This window comes from Bombina bombina, chromosome 1 (assembly GCF_027579735.1).
Source record: "Bombina bombina isolate aBomBom1 chromosome 1, aBomBom1.pri, whole genome shotgun sequence".
Taxonomy (NCBI): Eukaryota; Metazoa; Chordata; class Amphibia; order Anura; family Bombinatoridae; genus Bombina; species Bombina bombina.
This window is the reverse complement of record NC_069499.1, coordinates 301,617,615-301,637,840: the sequence shown is the minus strand read 5'-3', so window position 1 is coordinate 301,637,840 and position 20,226 is coordinate 301,617,615. Positions and strand designations below refer to the sequence as shown.

Below are 20,226 nucleotides of genomic sequence, written 5' to 3'. Positions count from 1 at the left end.
TGACACTGTTGCCTATAAAGTACTGCAGCTAATTTTGTGATACATATCATATGTTTGGATATTAACCTAAGGGCGCCCCCTATATATACAGTATATATATATACATATATACACACACAGATACTGTATATATATATCAAACTAATAAAGCAGCACCAGTTGTTTGCTTGCAACTAACACTCATTAATAGTTAGATATTTCTTACTAATGCTCATTGGCTGGAACGTACTAATGCTTGTAGTTCCTCTCAGCAAATCAAACTGCAGGAGCTACACAACTAACGCTGATGTATTAGTTTCAATTTAAAATAAAGCCAAAAGAAAAGAATAAAGCAAAATACATTTCACCATCTTTAAATGCTTCTCTTTTATACAGACAACATTAAAGTTAAAGGGACATTCTACTTGATTTTCTTTATTGTTTAAAAAGATAGATTGGATAGCGCTTTTACTATCCATTCTTAAGATTTGCATAACCAACATTGTAATATTAATAAAATTTATAACCACTAAGACTGCCTGTTTCTAAGCCCCTGCAGGCCGCCCCTTTATCTCAGTTCTTTTTTTCTTTTCTTTTTTAGCTTTTAACAATCTTGCACTACAACTAGACAGTGCTAATTTATGAGTGCCATTTAGATAACATTGTGCTCACTTACGGCTAGATTTAGAGTTTTGTCGGTAACGACCCGCGTAGCTAACGCCGGCTTTTTTCTGGACGCACCTTTAAAATAACTCTGGTATTGAGAGTCCATATAATGTCAGCGTTAGGCTCCAAAAAAGGAGAGTAGAGCATTTTTAACGCCACTCCAACTCTCGATACCAGAGTTGCTTACGGACGCGGCCAGCCTCAAAAACGTGCTCGTGCACGATTCCCCCATAGAAAACAATGGGGCTGTTTGAGCTGAAAAAAAAACTAACACCTGCAAAAAAGCCGCGTTCAGCTCCTAACGCAGCCCCATTGTTTGCTATGGGGAAACACTTCCTACGTCTGCACCTAACACCCTAACATTTACCCCGAGTCTAAACACCCCTAACCTTACACTTATTAACCCCTAATCTGCCGCCACCGCTATCGCTGACCCCTGCATATTATTTTTAACCCCTAATCTGCCGCTCCGTAAACCGCCGCTACTTACATTATCCTTATGTACCCCTAATCTGCTGCCCCTAACACCGCTGACCCCTATATTATATTTATTAACCCCTAATCTGCCCCCCACAACGTCGCCTCCACCTGCCTACACTTATTAACCCCTAATCTGCCGAGCGGACCGCACCGCTACTATAATAAAGTTATTAACCCCTAATCCGCCTCACTAACCCTATAATAAATAGTATTAACCCCTAATCTGCCCTCCCTAACATTGCCGACACCTAACTTCAATTATTAACCCCTAATCTGCCGACCGGATGTCCTGATCCAAGCCCAAGCGGGGGGCTGAAGAGGTCCATGATCCGGCTGAAGTCTTCATCCAAGCGGGAGCTGAAGAGGTCCATGATCCGGATGAAGTCTTCTATCAACGGCATCTTCTTTCTTCGGGAGCCATCATCTTCCATCCGACGCGGAACATCCTCTTCTCCCGACGCCTACTAGCCGAATGAAGGTTCCTTTAAGGGACGTCATCCAAGATGGCGTCCCTCGAATTCCGATTGGCTGATAGGATTCTATCAGCCAATCAGAATTAAGGTAGGAAAATTCTGATTGGCTGATGGAATCAGCCAATCAGAATCAAGTTCAATCCGATTGGCTGATCCGATCAGCCAATCAGATTGAGCTTGCATTCTATTGGCTGTTCCGATCAGCCAATAGAATGCGAGCTCAATCTGATTGGCTGATCGGATCAGCCAATCGGATTGAACTTGATTCTGATTGGCTGATTCCATCAGCCAATCAGAATATTCCTACCTTAATTCCGATTGGCTGATAGAATCCTATCAGCCAATCGGAATTCGAGGGACGCCATCTTGGATGACGTCCCTTAAAGGAACCGTCATTCTTCAGTTGGACGTCGCCGGATGAAGATGGGTCCGCGTCGGAGGTCTTCAGGATGGAGCCGGTCCTCATCGGATGAAGATAGAAGATGCCGCTTGGAAGATGATGGTTGCCGGTCCGGATCTACTCTTCTTCCCGGATAGGATGAAGACTTTGGAGCCTCTTCTGGACCTCTTCAGCTACCGGATGATGGATCGCCAGCCCCCGCTTGGGTTGGATGAAGATTTTGGAGCCAGGACGGATCGGTGATACCTGGTGAGGTGAAGACAAGATAGGATGATCTTCAGGGGCTTAGTGTTAGGTTTATTTAAGGGGGGTTTGGGTTAGATTAGGGGTATGTGGGTGGTGGGTTGTAATGTTGGGGGGGGTATTGTATGTTTTTTTTTACAGGAAAAAGAGCTGAACTTCTTGGGGCATGCCCCGCAAAGGGCCCTGTTCAGGGCTGGTAAGGTAAAAGAGCTTTGAACTTTAGTAATTTAGAATAGGGTAGGGCATTTTTTATTTTGGGGGTCTTTGTTATTTTATTAGGGGGCTTAGAGTAGGTGTAATTAGTTTAAAATTGTTGTAATATTTTTCTGATGTTTGTAAATATTTTTTTATTTTTTGTAACAGTTCTTTTTTATTTTTTGTACTTTAGTTAGTTTATTTCATTGTAGTTATTTGTACATATTGTATTTAATTAATTTATTGATAGTGTAGTGTTAGGTTTAATTGTAGGTAATTGTAGGTATTTTATTTAATTAATTTAATGATAGTATAGTGTTAGGTTTAATTGTAACTTAGGTTAGGATTTATTTTACAGGTAATTTTGTAATTATTTTAACTAGGTAACTATTAAATAGTTCTTAACTATTTAATAGCTATTGTACCTGGTTAAAATAATTACAAAGTTGCCTGTAAAATAAATATTAATCCTAAAATAGCTACAATGTAATTATAATTTATATTGTAGCTATATTAGGATTTATTTTACAGGTAAGTATTTAGCTTTAAATAGGAATAATTTATTTAAGAAGAGTTAATTAATTTCGTTAGATTAAAATTATATTTAATTTAGGGGGGTGTTAGTGTTAGGATTAGACTTAGGTTTAGGGGTTAATAATTTTATTACAGTGGCAGCGGTGTAGTGGGGGGCAGGATAGGGGTTAATAAATTTATTATAGGTGGCGATGGTGTAGGGGGGGCAGGATAGGGGTTAATACATTTAATATAGGTTGCGGCGGGTTCAGGGAGCGGCGGTTTAGGGGTTAAACTATTTATTTATTTGCGGCGAGGTGCGGGATCAGCAGGATAGGGGTTAATAACTTTATTATAGAGGGCAACGGTATAGGGGTGGCAGGATAGGGGTTACTAGGTATAATGTAGGTGGCAGCGGTGTCCGGGAGCGGCGGTTTAGGGGTTAATACATTTATAAGACTTGTGGCGGGGTCTAGGAGCGGCGGTTTAGGGGTTAATACATTTATAAGACTTGCGGCAGGGTCTAGGAGTGGCGGTTTAGGGGTTAGTAACTTTATTTAGTTGCGGGGTGCTCCGGGGGCACCGGTATAGGGGGTAGAACAGTGTAGTTTAGTGTGAGTGATTAGTGACAGGCCAGCAAGAAAGCTGTCAAACAGCCGAAGAGCAGCGAGATCGGATGAGTGATAACTCTCACAGTCCGCTGCTCATCACCCCACGGCTTTTTGATAGCTTTATTTGATAACTTAGGCGTATTTTTTCAGGTCCGCGGCGGCGAAGGTAGGCGAGCTTAGGCGGGCGTATTGGGCCGGCGAAGGCAGGAAAGTTGACATGTTGATAACTATCCCCCCATATATGTTTCTATAAATAGAAGCAACACTGTCCCATTCCAGTAGATCTCTTGAAATAACCTCTTTAAGTAATACTTAAAAAACATAAAGTTCTTATATCTCCAGGGACTGCCAAAACTTAGAGAGAAAACAAGTCATCCTAGGAATCCAATTGTGTTACTGTAAATACCTTTACATATACATAGGATTGGCTGGTTGCAATTCCCTAGATATTAGGTAAACTTAGGTGTCCACACAGAACACTAGAACCATGTGCTCAGCACTAGCCGACTTTTAGAGCTGCTTTTTAAAGTTCCCTTTTCCCTATGAAAAGTTTTAAAGTTCCCTTTTCCCTAGAATAGCGGTGAGCTCCGGTCGGCAGATTAGGGGTTAATGTTTGAAGTTAGGTGTCGGCGATGTTAGGGAGGGCAGATTAGGGGTTAATACTATTTATTATAGGGTTAGTGAGGCGGATTAGGGGTTAATAACTTTATTATAATAGCGGTGCGGTCCGGTCGGCAGATTAGGGGTTAATAAGTGTAGGCAGGTGGAGGCGACGTTGTGGGGGGCAGATTAGGGGTTAATAAATATAATATAGGGGTCGGCGGTGTTAGGGGCAGCAGATTAGGGGTACATAAGGATAACTTAAGTAGCGGCGCTTTGCGGTCAGCAGATTAGGGGTTAATTATTGTAGGTAGCTGGCTGCGACGTTGTGGGGGGCAGGTTAGGGGTTAATAAATATAATATAGGGGTCGGCGGTGTTAGGCGCAGCAGATTAGGGGTACATAAGGATAACGTAGGTGGCGGTCGGCAGATTAGGGGTTAAAAAAATTTAATTGAGTGGCGGCGATGTGGGGGGACCTCGGTTTAGGGGTACATAGGTAGTTTATGGGTGTTAGTGTACTTTAGAGTACAGTAGTTAAGAGCTTTATGAACCGGCGTTAGCCCAGAAAGCTCTTAACTACTGACTTTTTTCTGCAGCTGGAGTTTTGTCGTTAGAATTCTAACGCTCACTTCAGACACGACTCTAAATACCGGAGTTAGAAAAATCCCATTTAAAAGATAGGATACGCAATTGACGTAAGGGGATCTGCGGTATGGAAAAGTCGCGGCTGAAAAGTGAGCGTTAGACCCTTTTTTGAGTTACTCCAAATACCGGAGGTAGCCTAAAACCAGCGTTAGGAGCCTCTAACGCTGGTTTTCACGGCTACCGCCAAACTCCAAATCTAGGCCTTACATAGAGAATGATAATGGTTTCCCAATTCCCAAGAACCAGCACTAATTAACCAAAATGCAAGATTGTAAAAAGCTAAAAAAAAAAAAGCACTGAGATAAGGGGCAGGCTGCAGGGGCTTAGATGCAGGTCATCATAGAGATAAAAGTATATTAATATTAAAGTGTTGTTTATGTAGAATTGGGTTAAGGATAATAAAGGGATTATCTGTCTTTTTAGACAATACCAATTTTCAAGTAGACTTTCCCTTTAAGAAGTTTTGAGTACAATATCACTTTAACTTCCAATATCACCATAGTTATAAGAACATTCCTCATAGATGGACAATGTGTGCTCCCTCCAGGCTCAACCCCACTGTGTAAAATGACTTTACAAAAATAATAATGTACCAATGCAATAGTTAGTTCTATGACATTGTATTTTACAACTGATAACTGTGGTTTTTATGTCTACTGACTTTTACAATGTGCTTGTTATCCTCCTATCTTTTACAACCTGACTGCCTATCTGTCTTCTGTCGCACAGGGAGCTACTAGCTATATAAGCTATAGGTCTTCAACCAATAGAGACGTTACCTCCCACATTAGCAAGGAATAGATGATGACTATATTTATTTGTAATGCTCTCATACATTCCCATGCGCTATTTAGCAAAGACAATGCAGACTGGGACAGCAAGTGTATGCTCCTGCTCCATAGAGTTTACTAAAGGGACAGTCTAATATTTTTATTGTTTAAAAAGAGAGATAATAAACCCATTTTTTTATTTCATGATTCAGATAGAACAGACAATTTTAAACAACATTCCAATGTTCTTCTATTATCAAATGATCTTTGTTTTTTGCCACTATATATGGCAGCAGTTTTGCACCAATCTAATACATTAGCAGGAGCACTAGATGGCAGCACTCTTTCCTGTCATGTAGTGCTTCAGGCATGTGCACGCTACCTACCTAGGCATCTCATCAGCAAAGAACAACATGAGAACGAAGCAAAATTGATAATAGAAGTAAATTAGAAACTTTAAAAAAATTGTATTCTCCATATGAATAATGAAAGAAAAATCGGCTTTCGTGTCCCTTTACCCATTCCCCAGTTTTGCATAACCCACACGGTTACATTAATACACTTTTTACCTCTGTGGTTACCTTGTAAATAAGCCTCTGCGGACTGCCCCCTTAACTCAGAGCTTATTACAAACTTGCATTTGAGACAGTTAGTCAACTAATGCACTCATGCAAAACTCCACGGGAGTGAGCATAATGTTATCTATATGACACACATGAACTAGCACTGTCTAGCCGTGAAAAGCTAATGAAATGCACTGAGATAAGAGGCTGCCCAAAGGGCATAGAAATTAGCATATGAGTCTACCTAGGTTTAGATTTCAACAAAGAATACCAAGAGAACAAAGCAAATTTGATAATAAAAGTAAATTGGAAAGCTGATTAAAATTGCATGCCCTATCTGAATCATGTTTAATTTTAACCTTACTGTCCCTTTAACGAAGAGGAAAATGGATTTCACCTACTAACAATAACTGTTTCCATATAAAATCTGCCGCTTACGTCCTGAAATAACCTGATAATTGTTTCAGTGGATCCAGTACTACAAAAGTGAAAGTTATTGAACACACACAAGAACATAAATAATCTGTACACTGTATAAGTATATGTAACTGTTTTTAATGAAAGGGACAGTAAAGTCAAAATTAAATGTGTATGTTCTATCTGAACCATGGCCTTATAAACAACTTTCCAATTTACATCTATTATCAAATGTGCTTTGTTCTCTTGGCATCCTTTGTTGAAGAGTAAACCTAGGTAGGCTCATAGGATCTTAGGTGTGTGGATGTGTATTTAGCAGTCTATGGCAGCAGGGTTAGCAACTACGTATAGCATTGCTATAAACATTGTTGCAGACACTATTACCAAATGGCTAAAGACACGTGCACGTTCCTGAGCTTACCTAGGATTACTCTTTAGCAAAGGATAACAAGAGAGCTAAGCAAAATTGATAATAGAAGTCAACTGTACAAGTTGTTTAAAGGGATATGAAACCCACATTTTTTCTTTCATGATTCAGATAGAGCATGCCATTTTAAGCAACTTTCTAATTTACTCCTATTATCAATTTTCCTTCATTATCTTGGTATCTTTATATTAAAAGCAGGAATGTAAACTTAGGAGTCAGCCCATTTTTGGTTCAGAACCTGGGTAGCGCTTGCTGATTGGTGGCTACATTTAGCACATTCCTGAGCTCTTATGATCCTACGTAGTTTTACTCTTCAATAAAAGATACCATAAGAACAAACCAAATTGGAAAGTTGTTTAAAATTGCATGCTCTATCAGAATCATGAAAGAAAAAAATGTGGGTTTCATATCCCTTTAATATCAGCCTACCTGCTGAAAGTTTAATTTTGACTTTACTGTCCCATTAAATTGAACATCCCTACATCAGGATATCGCACCCAGTATAAGTCATAAGTCAAGTTTATTGCAGTAAAACATGAGATATTTTTAACCAAAATCACATTTTGTTCTATTTTTATTTGTATGAGATTATTATTTCACATATTTTGTTTGCATTGTCACCTATAGTTCACTACAATCCTACAGTTTATTCAGGGCTAGGTCTGGTGGCTCAGACATGGGGAAGCATTCATTGCTTATATATTTAAAGGGGCAATCACATGCAGCCATCAGAACTTATCCTTTTGTGAGGCATGAAACAGGCTAATTGCATTTCTAATACGAGTAATGCTATCAGCAAATATAGCTGCTTGTTTCTTTGTGGAAGTTTATTGGTATTTAAAGTTAATGCAACAGAAATCACTGGGCATTGCCGATGTTATATCTATCACTCTGGCAATCATATTAGGAGCCGTGGAGTAACTTGAATAATGCTTATCGCATCTAAGTGCCAGATTAAAACATTTTAGAAATTCTAGTAATTGAAACAGAAAAATACCTAAACTTTCTTTAAACATAATTGAAATGAAAAGTTATTTATTACATACATCTATTTTTGGATCCATACCTAGAGGACATGATGGAGCCAGTTACAGACGAGTGTGCAGCAAGTATGGTAAAGTATAGCATGACTGGAGGGCCACATTCTGACTCTACTGGCCTGGGTAAGTATGAGTAAGGACAATGCTTATGCAAGGTTGTTACATACAACGGTCCTTACACATGTCCTAGAGGCAGTATGAATGAGTTTGATCACTAGTAAATCAGCAGCTAAATCATTCTTATAGAGGAAAGGAAAATCTGTGGTTCTGGCCTGCTGAACTATAGAGGCTTCTTACAAATGAAGAGCTATAATGTATAGACAACAAAGAACCCCATTAATCCAAGTTAACCACTGCATTGTAAAATAAATGTAAAATATATCGCCTAGATTTAGAGTTCTGCATTAGCCATCAAAACCAGTGTTAGGGGCTCCTAACGCTGGTTTTTACCGCCCGCTGGTATTTAGAGTCAGTCAGGAAAGGGTCTAACGCTCACTTTCCAGCCGCAACTTTTCCATACCGCAGATCCCCCTATGCCAATTGTGTATCCTATCTTTTCAATGGGATCTTTCTAACGCCGGTATTTAGAGTCGTGGCTGAAGTGAGCATTAGAAATCTAATGACAAGACTCCAGCTGCAGAGAAAAGCCAGGAGTTAAGAGCTTTCTGGGCTAACGCCGGTTCATAAAGCTCTTAACTGCTGTGCTCTAAAGTACACTAACACCCATAAACTACCTATGTACCCCTAAAACGAGGCCCCCCCCACATCGCCGCCACTCTAATAAAAAATTTTAACCCCTAATCTGCCGACCGCACACGGCCGCAACCTACATTATCCCTATGTACCCCTAATCTGCTGCCTCTAACACCGCCGACCCCTACATAATATTTATTAACCCCTAATCTGCCAACCCCCAACGACGCCGCTACATTACCTACTATTATTAACCCCTAATCTGCCGACCGGACCTCACCGCTACTCTAATAAATGTATTAACCCCTAAAGCTAAGTCTAACCCTAACCCTAACACCCCCCTAAGTTAAATATAATTTTTAAACGAAATAAAATAAATCTTATTAAATAAATTATTTCTATTTAAAGCTAAATACTTACCTGTAAAATAAACCCTAATATAGCTACAATGTAAATTATAATTATATTGTAGCTATTTTAGGATTTATATTTATTTTACAGGCAACTTTGTATTTATTTTAACCAGGTACAATAGCTATTAAATAGTTAATAACAATAATAATACCTAGTTAAAATAAATACAAAAATTACCTGTAAAATAAATCCTAACCTAAGTTACAATTAAACCTAACACTACACTATCAATGAATTAATTACATACAAATACCTACAAATAAATACAATTAAATAAACTAACTAAAGTACAAAAAAAAAACTAAGTTACAAAAAATAAAAAAATAATTTACAAACATTATAAAAATATTACAACAATTTTAAGCTAAATACACCTACTCTAAGCCCCCTAATAAAATAACAAAGCCCTCCAAAATAAAAAATGCCCTACCCTATTCTAAAATAAAAATTGAAAAGCTCTTTTACCTTACCAGCCCTTAAAAGGGCCTTTTGCGGGGCATGCCCCAAAGAATTCTTCTCTTTTGCCTGTAAAAAAAACATACAATACCCCCCCAACATTACAACCCACCACCCACATACCCCTAATCTAACCCAAACCCCCCTTAAATAAACCTAACACTAAGCCCCTGAAGATCTTCCTACCTTGTCTTCACCACGCCGGGTATCACCGATCCGTCCAGAAGAGGGTCCGAAGTCTTCCTCCTATCCGGGGCTGAAGAGGTCCATCATCTCTATCAGCCAATAGGACTCTATCAGCCAATAGGAATTAAGGTAGGAAAATTCTGATTGGCTGATGGAATCAGCCAATCAGATTCAAGTTCAATCCGATTGGCTGATCCAATCAGATTGAGCTCGAATTCTATTGGCTGTTCCGATCAGCCAATAGAATGCGAGCTCAATCTGATTGGCTGATCCAATCAGCCAATCGGATTGAACTTGAATCTGATTGGCTGTTTCCATCAGCCAATCAGAATTTTCCTACCTTAATTCCGATTGGCTGATAGAATCCTATCAGCCAATCGGAATTCGAGGGACGCCATCTTGGATGACGTCCCTTAAAGGAACCGTCATTCGTCGGGAAGTCGTCGGCCAGGATGGATGTTCTGCGTCGGCGGTATGAAGATGGAGCCGGAAGAAAGAAGATTGAAGATGCCGCTTGATAGAAGACTTCAGCCGGATGATGGACCTCTTCAGCCGCCGCTTGGATGAAGACTTCAGCCAGATGATGGACCTCTTCAGCACCTGCTTGGATGAAGACTTCAGCCGGATGATGGACCTCTTCAGCCCCGTATAGGAGGAAGACTTCGGACCCTCTTCTGGACGGATCGGTGATACCCGGCGTGGTGAAGACAAGGTAGGAAGATCTTCAGGGGCTTAGTGTTAGGTTTATTTAAGGGGGGTTTGGGTTAGATTAGGGGTATGTGGGCGGTGGGTTGTAATGTTGGGGGGGGTATTGTATGTTTTTTTACAGGCAAAAGAGCAGAATTCTTTGGGGCATGCCCCGCAAAAGGCCCTTTTAAGGGCTGGTAAGGTAAAAGAGCTTTTCAATTTTTATTTTAGAATAGGGTAGGGCATTTTTTTATTTTGGGGGGCTTTGTTATTTTATTAGGGGGCTTAGAGTAGGTGTTATTAGCTTAAAATTGTTGTAATATTTTTATAATGTTTGTAAATTATTTTTTTATTTTTTGTAACTTAGTTCTTTTTTATTTTTTGTACTTTAGTTAGTGTATTTATTTGTAGGTATTTGTATTTAATTTATTTAATGATAGTGTAGTGTTAGGTTTAATTGTAGATAATTGTAGGTAGTTTATTTAATTAATTCATTGATAGTGTAGTGTTAGGTTTAATTGTAGATAATTGTAGGTAGTTTATTTAATTAATTCATTGATAGTGTAGTGTTAGGTTTAATGGTAACTTAGGTTAGGATTTATTTTACAGGTACTTTTGTAATTATTTTAACTAGGTAGCTATTAAATAGTTATTAACTATTTAATAGCTATTGTAAATGGTTAAAATAAATACAAAGTTGCCTGTAAAATAAATATAAATCCTAAAATAGCTACAATATAATTATTATTTATATTGAAGCTATATAAGGGTTTATTTTACAGGTAAGTATTTAGCTTTAAATAGGATTAATTTATTTAATAAGATTTATTTTATTTCATTAGAATAAAATTATATTTAACATAGGGGGGTGTTATGGTTAGGGTTAGACTTAGCTTTAGGGGTTAATACATTTATTAGAGTAGCGGTGAGGTCCGGTCGGCAGATTAGGGGTTAATAATTGTAGGTAGGTAGCGGCGACGTTGGGGGGGGGGCAGATCAGGGGTTAATAAATATAATATAGGGGTCGGCGGTGTTAGGGGCAGCAGATTAGTGGTTCATAGGGATAACGTAGGTTGCGGCGGTGTCCGGAGCGGCAGATTAGGGGTTAATAGTATAATGCAGGGGTCAGCGATAGCGGGGGCGGCAGATTAGGGGTTAATAAGTGTAAGGTTAGGGGTTAGGGGTACATGTTAGGGTGTTAGGTGCAGACTTAGGAAGTGTTTCCCCATAGGAAACAATGGGGCTGCGTTAGGAGCTGAACGCTGCTTTTTTGCAGGTGTTAGGTTTTTTCCAGCTCAAACGGCCCCATTGTTTCCTATGGGGGAATCGTGCACGAGCATGTTTTTGAAGCTGGCCGCGTCCGTAAGCACCGCTGGTATTGAGAGTTGAAGTGGCGGTAAATATGCTATACGCTCCCTTTTTGGAGCCTAACGCAGCCCTTCTGTATATTTATTTTACAGGCAACTTTGTAAAATTATATTTAACATAGGGGGGTGTTATGGTTAGGGTTAGACTTAGCTTTAGGGGTTAATACATTTATTAGAGTAGCGGTGAGGTCCGGTCGGCAGATTAGGGGTTAATAATTGTAGGTAGGTAGCGGCGACGTTGGGGGGGGCAGATCAGGGGTTAATAAATATAATATAGGGGTCGGCGGTGTTAGGGGCAGCAGATTAGTGGTTCATAGGGATAACGTAGGTTGCGGCGGTGTCCGGAGCGGCAGATTAGGGGTTAATAGTATAATGCAGGGGTCAGCGATAGCGGGGGCGGCAGATTAGGGGTTAATAAGTGTAAGGTTAGGGGTTAGGGGGTACATGTTAGGGTGTTAGGTGCAGACTTAGGAAGTGTTTCCCCATAGGAAACAATGGGGCTGCGTTAGGAGCTGAACGCTGCTTTTTTGCAGGTGTTAGGTTTTTTCCAGCTCAAACGGCCCCATTGTTTCCTATGGGGGAATCGTGCACGAGCATGTTTTTGAAGCTGGCCGCGTCCGTAAGCACCGCTGGTATTGAGAGTTGAAGTGGCGGTAAATATGCTATACGCTCCCTTTTTGGAGCCTAACGCAGCCCTTCTGTAAATACCAGCGGTATTTAAAAGGTGCGGGCGAAAAAAGCATGCGTAGTTAATGCACCCCTTTGGCCGCAGAACTCTAAATCTAGCCGTATGTTTTAAAAGCATTTTTTTTAAAGTTTGAATTGTTTTGAAATGTAGGGAAATATTCCTTAAATATGTTTATATTATTTTCTTTGCTGCGACAAGTTAGGGACAAATATTAATGCTTTTGCATTGATCAAACAATCTCTGTGTAGAATGTTGTATGGTCAGCATCCTGAATCCTGTAATATGAACAGGCAAAATAAATCATGAATGTTCCCTGCAAGGTCTTTTAAAAATACATAAAAAATTTTTTATGGGAAACTAATTTCTCTGCAGTATTTGTGTTTATTATGGACTAGGCGATAAGCCTGTCCAGAGGGCAGACTATGTTTAAAAAATTCAAACCCCCAAGCTAAAGTTACAAAAAATAAAAAAAGTAAAATTACAGAAAAAAATAAACAAAGCTATCCAAAATAAAAAAATAAATAAACCTAAACTAATACCCCTATAAAAATAAAAAAATGCCCCCCCCAAAAAAACACCCCCTAATCTAATACAAAACTACCAATAGCCCTTAAAAGGGCCTTTTGTATGGCATTGCCTTAAGTTAAACAGCTCTTTTACCTCTACAAAATACTTAGCCCCCACTAACAGTAAAATCCCCCACCACCAAACCCCCCCAAAAAAAACTAACACTAAAAAAAAAAAAACTACCCATTGCCCCCAAAGGGGCATTTGTATGGACATTGCCCTTAAAAGGGCATTCAGCTCTTTAACTGCCCTTAAAACAGCAATCAGCTCTTTTTCAAGCCCAAAAAAATCCTAATCTAAAAAAAACACCCCAAAAATTAAAATAAAGCCTAAACCTAAGGCCCAAATAGGTACTCACTGTTCCTGAAGTCCAGCAGAGAAGGTCTTCTTCCAGACGAATCAATCATCTTCTATCTTCATCCGGAGTGAAGGAGGTGCGGAGCTGTGTTCCCGATAACTGGATGCTCAGCGGCGGTGTTCCTTGGCGGCGGTGGAGTTCCTCAGCGGTATGGAGGCTCCTCTTCATCCGATGTCCGTCATAGACTGAAGATTGAATGCAAGGTACCGCAATCAATTTGGAGTACCTTGCATTCCTATTGGCTTAAATTTTGAAATCCGCCAATAGGATAAGGGCTACTGAAATCTTATTGGCTGTTCAAATCAGCCAATAAGATTTCATTAGCTCTCATCCTGTTGGTTGATTTCAAAATTTCAGCCAATAGGAATGCAAAGTACCCCAATAAATATGGGGTACCTTGCATTCAATCTTCAGTGTGCGATGGACGATTGCATGAAGAGGAGCCTCCACGCCGCTGAGGATGCAGGCATCTGGAACACAGCTCTGCACCTCCGCTCCGGAACAGTGAGTACCTATTTGGGGCTTAGGTTTACGCTTTCTTATTAAAATTTCTGGGGTGTTTTTTTTTTAGATTAGGGTTTTTTTTGGGCTTGAAAAAGAGCTGGTTGCCCTGTTAAGGGCAGTAAAACAGCGCCCTTTTAAGGGCAATGCCCATAAAAATGTCCCTTTAGGGGCAATGGGTAGTTTAGTTTTTTTTTAGTGGGGGTTAGGTGGGTGGGGGGGGGTTTACGGTTAGGGGGGACTTAGTATTTTTTAGAGGTAAAAGAGCTGTTTAACTTAGGGCAATGCCCTACAAAAGGCCCTTTTAAGGGATATTGGTAGTTTAGATTAGAGGGTGTTTTTTTTTCATAGGTATTAGGTATAATTTTTTTTATTTTTGATAATTTTGTTTATTTTTTTCTGTAATTTAATGTTAGTTTTTTTAATTTTAATTGTAATTTAGTAGTAATTGGTGTTAATTTAGGGGGAGTTAGGTTAGGGGGCTTAGTAATTAAAATGAGTTATTTGCGTTGTGGGGGGGTTGGCTGTATAGGGGTTAATATATTAATTAGGGTTATTGTGATGTGGGGGTTTGGCAGTATAGGGGTTAATATATTAATTAGGGTTATTGTGATGTGGGGGTTTGGCAGTTTAGGGGTTAATATATTAATTAGGGTTATTGCGATGTGGGGGTTTAGGGGTTAATTAGGGTTATTGCGGGGAGGGGGGTTGGCGGTTTAGGGGTTAATAGGTTAATCAGGGTTATTGTGATGAGGGTTTTTTTGCAGTTTAGGGGCTAATAGGTTAATTAGGTTTATTGCGATGTGGGGGGTTGGCAGTTTAAGAGTAAATAGGTTAAATAAGTTTTTTTGCGATGTGGGGGTGTTGCGGTTTAGGGGTTAATAGATTAATTAGGTTTATTGCGATGTGGGTAGTTGGTGGTTAAGGTGTTAATATTTTAATTATGTTATTTGCGGATTAGGGGTTAATTGGTTTATTTTTTTCAATGTGGGGTTTGTTACGTGTTTTTATTTTTATTTCTGGCAAGTGGTTACGTATTTTTTAGTTATTTCATGCAGGCGGTTGCTTGTTTTGTTTTTTTAAGGCTTCGGGTTTGCCTACGCTGCATCCAGGTAGATTCCAAAATGGGCAGGGTGGCAGGTGGATTATTTTGCCTGCGCACAGCCAACATTCTTTTGGCTGCCTCGTGCAGCCAACATTCCTTTGAGGATGCGTGTGCAACTGGCGATGGAGACGGACGCGTTACAAATGCGATTATAGTATAGATGGTCAGCTGGCAGGGTGCACACACAGCTGAATGTACTATGTGCCTAAGACTGCACATATAATATAGTACACTGGTGTTACTGATAGTGAGTGTTAAAGGGACATGAAGCCTAAACATTTTCTTTCATGATTCAGCTAGAGAATACAATTTTAAACAACTTTCCAATTTAGTTCTGTTATCTAATTTGCTTCATTATCTTGGTATCATTTGTCGAAGAAGCAACAATGCACTACTGGGAGTTAGCTGAACACATCTGGTGAGCAAATAACATGAGGAATAAATGTGCTGAAACCAATCAGCAGCTCCTGAGCCTACCTAGGTATCCTTTAATTTAACATAATAATAATAATAATAATATAAATAATAAAAATAAACTTTTATTTAAAAATCACATGCTCTGTCTGAATAATGAAAGAAAAAATATTGAGTTTCATGTCCCCTTAATTGTCCTATTGTACACATTTACAGATTATAACCCCTCACATGCTGAAGGATCTGGCACATGGGGGGTTATTTTGCAGAAGAGAATCAGGTAACTGTTTTCCTGCAGATTACAACTTGACATTCTTCTCTAGTAGCTCGTCTGGCAGTCGGTGCTGGAAGGTGTCAGACTATGTAAAGGGAAACAAGCACCCAATTGCGTAAACGTGCAGAGTTGTTATAACAGGATCCACATGTGTTAGCAGCTCAGCTTTCGCTGACACGAAACCTCCGTTTTGTATCACGCTGCATGCTGAACAGGAATGTTTAGATCAAGATGTGATAGGGTTTTGCAGCCTTTGCATGCAGCAGCAGCAGATAGAAAACACAATGTGCTTATATATATATATATATATATACTGTATATATATACACACACACACACATTTTTATGTATACACACACTATGGGCCAGATTACAAGTGGAGCGCTATATTAGCGCTCCACTTTGTAATACCAGCGCACGATAATGTACGCTGGTATTACAAGTTAATCGCAATGCTTACGTGAGCCTCATTCTGATACCATCATAGACGACATCAGAACTTCAGCGCCAGCGAAGGGGGTAAGTAGCGCAGGGATGGCAGCAAATATAAATATTTATGTGAATGCTGATATACATTTATATATATGTGTTAATATGTGTATATAGACATATTAACACATACATATAAATGTATAAAAGCATAAACATATATTTACTGGGAACACACAGTTCCCATTGACCACAATGTAAAGGCACCCCACTCCCATCAACTTTAACCCCAAAATACTGTCTAGTGAAGTAAATTTATTAAAAAATAAAGATGCTGCCATCTTTATTTTTTTTTAATAAACTTCACTAGACAATATTTTGGGGCAAGCAGATCTGATCTCTGGTAACTTTTATAAGCGCTAATTCCTACCACTTGTAATGGCTGGTTAATAATTTAGCGCTCCACTTGTAATCTAGTCCATTGTGTTTTCTATATGCTATATATATATTGCAGACCAGCATGGAAGCAAAACAAAGTCAATGCAGAAGCAAAAACACATCAGCTAACTGACTCAGTATTAATCATATCTGTATCACACTTCAGAGTTAATTCTTCTTATCCAACAAACTCATATTATTTTGCTTACCATTATTATTTATTTATTTGTAGAGCACCAACAGATTCCGCAGTGAATATTTTGCTTTTTTCTAATTACCATGTTTAAATGTCCCAGTGCTTATTTTCTGTCTTAAACTAACAATGTGCTGAATGTATTTGAGTTGTGTCACAGTTAACATGTGTGATTTTAGCTCCATTTGTAACTTTTTATTAAACCAGGCATTGTGTTTATTTTATGAACAAAGCATAGACAAAAACATTGAATCACTAAGATATCCTATTTAAAAGATGCCACAAGAGGTATTAGTAAGGTAAACATAGAAAAATCCAAGAAACAAACAACAACAAAAAAAGAATCATTTGAAACCCTTCTGGCAAATTGTTTTTGGATAAAGTGAATACTGCTGTTGTATTCTCTCAGTGCAAAGTATTGGTGTATTTTACATAGCACCAAGACACTCAAAACTATACTCACAACTATATGATAACTGAGTTTTCTAACAGATTTCAAATGGATTGGAAAGGATTTTGAAAATCCTGTAAAAACCTGTGTAAAACACTTCACAAAGCTCTTCAAATGGATTAGAAAATACACCATAACTGCTATGCAAATATACATGTCCATTACAAACTTTACTTTTCATTTACAAAATAAATGGAAATATTACCCAATTATCTGTTAATTCTAGATTACAAAAAAATTAAAATAACATAATCCAGCCTTTAATTGTCAGAGAAGGTAAAGGGGCACAATTCATGTCCCTGGCAATACTTAACTTGACATAAAAGTGCACATAAAAATAATAATGAAACATGTCATAAAATTGCATGTTCTCGCTGAACCGTGAGTCTATTTTGACATTCACATCCTTTTAAAAAACGTATGTCAGGGCAAAACCACACATTTTTATTGCTACTATGTTGTTGTCAGATACATGGAACACATGATTGATCATTTCCGGCTATTTTAAGTGACATAGCAAAACAGGAACTTGATTTCTCTAATACATTTGTATTAGTAAGGTAAAGCACAATTTGGAAATTACAAAAATGTAATTTATGCCAGAGAAAGCATCATTTTATTTTATTTACTGTATGTCTGCATTCTGTCAGAGTATCCTAATTTTTGTTTTAATTATTTGGACTTTAACGGACATCAAATTGCAATAAGATAATGCTGTAATGAGTTGGAGCATTTTTTGTATTGCTCTATTGCTTGCCTAAACCTATGTGTTTAACTCATGCAGAAAGGTACACATGTAGTTAAAGTCAGTTACATATCTATCAATTTTTGGCTTCAGCAGAGATTATTAATCTGTCCCTAATTGGCTTTAGCAGAGATTATTTGATAACAAATTGCAAAACAATGGAACATTTACTAACAAAATGACAGAGGCTATAAGAACTAATGGATTCTTCCAAATAAGGCAAGTGGCAGCTAGAGCTTGGCTGTTGAAAAACTACAATATGGAGTCAAAAATGTTCACACTCGCCTAGTATTTTTTTCTTTCATTTCAAGACTGCAGAAAACACAATGCAAACAAGGAGTTTACTGTGCTTAACCCTTTCTGTGCATAGAACACATAGGTAAAGACAAGCATAGTGCCACAAGAATATGTTCAGTACAGCATTTTTATAGATGTCTTTTGTCCCTTATAATGTTTCATGATGTAGTTCAGCATCAGCTCCTCCAGTAGGTGGCGCACATACTCTCAGTTTCTGAAGCTTGTAATTTACAGATGAACCTGGCTAAATATTCTGGGAGAAGTATACATTTCCTGTTTCTTTAAATAAAAACTAATTAAGTTTCTTTCTTTTTTTTTTTTTTTTTTTTTTTTTTTAAAAAAAATATTACAATGAAAGATTAATATTGATATTAGTAGCATTTGTATTATTATTGTAATTTGTAATGAACATATTTAATTTAGAAACTTGTTTATTTTTTTTAAGAAAGCCGAATGATCTGGGTGACTTTTATGTAACATCACCAAAATGTAATGTTTCCCCACCATTGCTCCCGTAACTTAGAACTTGATAAACTTATTTAACTCTCAGTTATTGGCGAAATAAATATTTTATAAATTGCAAAAATCCACAAGGTTTTTAGCAGCAAATTAAATGTTCTATACTGAACAGATGTTGCGGTTCACCAAGCCCTGTGCCTCAATGTCATTTCCTATTTAAAATAAAAACCAACAGACATGTTTTGTATAAATCTCTAAAACAAGAGTCTGTTTGTAATAGAACATTTGCCACAAACAAATTAAAAACCCCAGCAAAAGGTTTTCTGGTCAGGCTGTGATTGTAAGCTTTGAAATAAGGTTCCTCAAAAGACTAAGTTGTAAATTTGCCTCTTGGCACAAACAACTGTAATGCAATTCCATTGCACCTGGCACTGAAGTTTCCAAACTGTTTTCATAAGATCAGAAGAAATATATATTTTTTTTAAAATAGAAAACATTTTTTCCCTGTATTTGAAGGGGCATAAAAATATAAAAGTCATACTTTGGTATATAAAGTGGCTTCAATTCAACATTATTATTATTTTTTTTTAAATATGGAGATCTGTTTAATATGGAGATAGATACCAATTACTTGCCTCTCAATATGTTTATTTTTAAGCTTTTTTCATCAAAAGATGAATGGTACGTGTATTCCAAGGTGTCCTAGAGCAAAAATGGTGAAGCCCAATACTTTAGAATAAGTAACAGCATACGGCATTCAGGAGATATGCTTACAACATTCAGTAAATTCCAATAAAACTAAAGGCAAAAATGAAACCATTGCATTTCATACACATTTCAGATTAAAGAGAATGTAATCCCTACACTTTAACAATTCACACTGTCTCAACTTAATTTTTTAAAAATAAAATATTTTTTCTGTTACAAAGGACCAAAAAAGTAAGAGCACAAATATTCATATTTGTCATATTTTGAAAGAGATAAGAAAGATATGGCATTATTAACTTACCGGGAACAGTTGGCGATCTCTATGCGTGTCCCCTCACAATCCCGGCCTCCACATTGTGGTTGAGGGTTGTCACAGGCCCTTGAGCGACACACACAGGTGGCATCACCATCTGAGTGCTGGCAGGGCTGCCAAGCTGACCAGGATCCCAGACCCCCATTAACTGTCCTGTTCCTCACCTGGCAACCAGTGAAGCAACATGTCAGCAAATAGAAGATGGAAGAAACCTACAGAGAATTCTCATTGGTCACTCACCGGACACTCTGTGATGTTCTGGGCCCACAGGCTCATGTTGGAACTGTCCTCAAGGGTACTGCAGCATTTCTTCTTGCTGTCCCATCCACAGTAGGGGTCCCTGGCCCCCAGGCATGTCCTGTAAGAGGAAAGAATGAGAGCTATTCAGTCAGTTGTGAATCCCTATAAAACAGGTAAGAGATATAAGAATGTCAATCATTATTTTTATTATTTTAGCCAA

At 38.3% G+C, this 20,226-nt stretch overlaps 1 protein-coding gene across 2 annotated transcripts in view; it reads right to left on the bottom strand.

The window, feature by feature from the left end:
* SEMA5B (semaphorin 5B) overlaps window positions 1-20,226 on the bottom strand; it is a 754,887-nt gene that overhangs the window by 103,039 nt on the left and 631,622 nt on the right. For both annotated transcript variants that reach the window (XM_053698073.1, XM_053698072.1), the window contains 2 exons: window positions 20,007-20,124; window positions 19,755-19,930 (listed from right to left, as the gene is read on the bottom strand). In XM_053698073.1, the coding sequence (XP_053554048.1) occupies window positions 19,755-19,930; window positions 20,007-20,124 (294 nt within the window). The remainder of the gene's footprint in view (window positions 1-19,754; window positions 19,931-20,006; window positions 20,125-20,226) is intronic.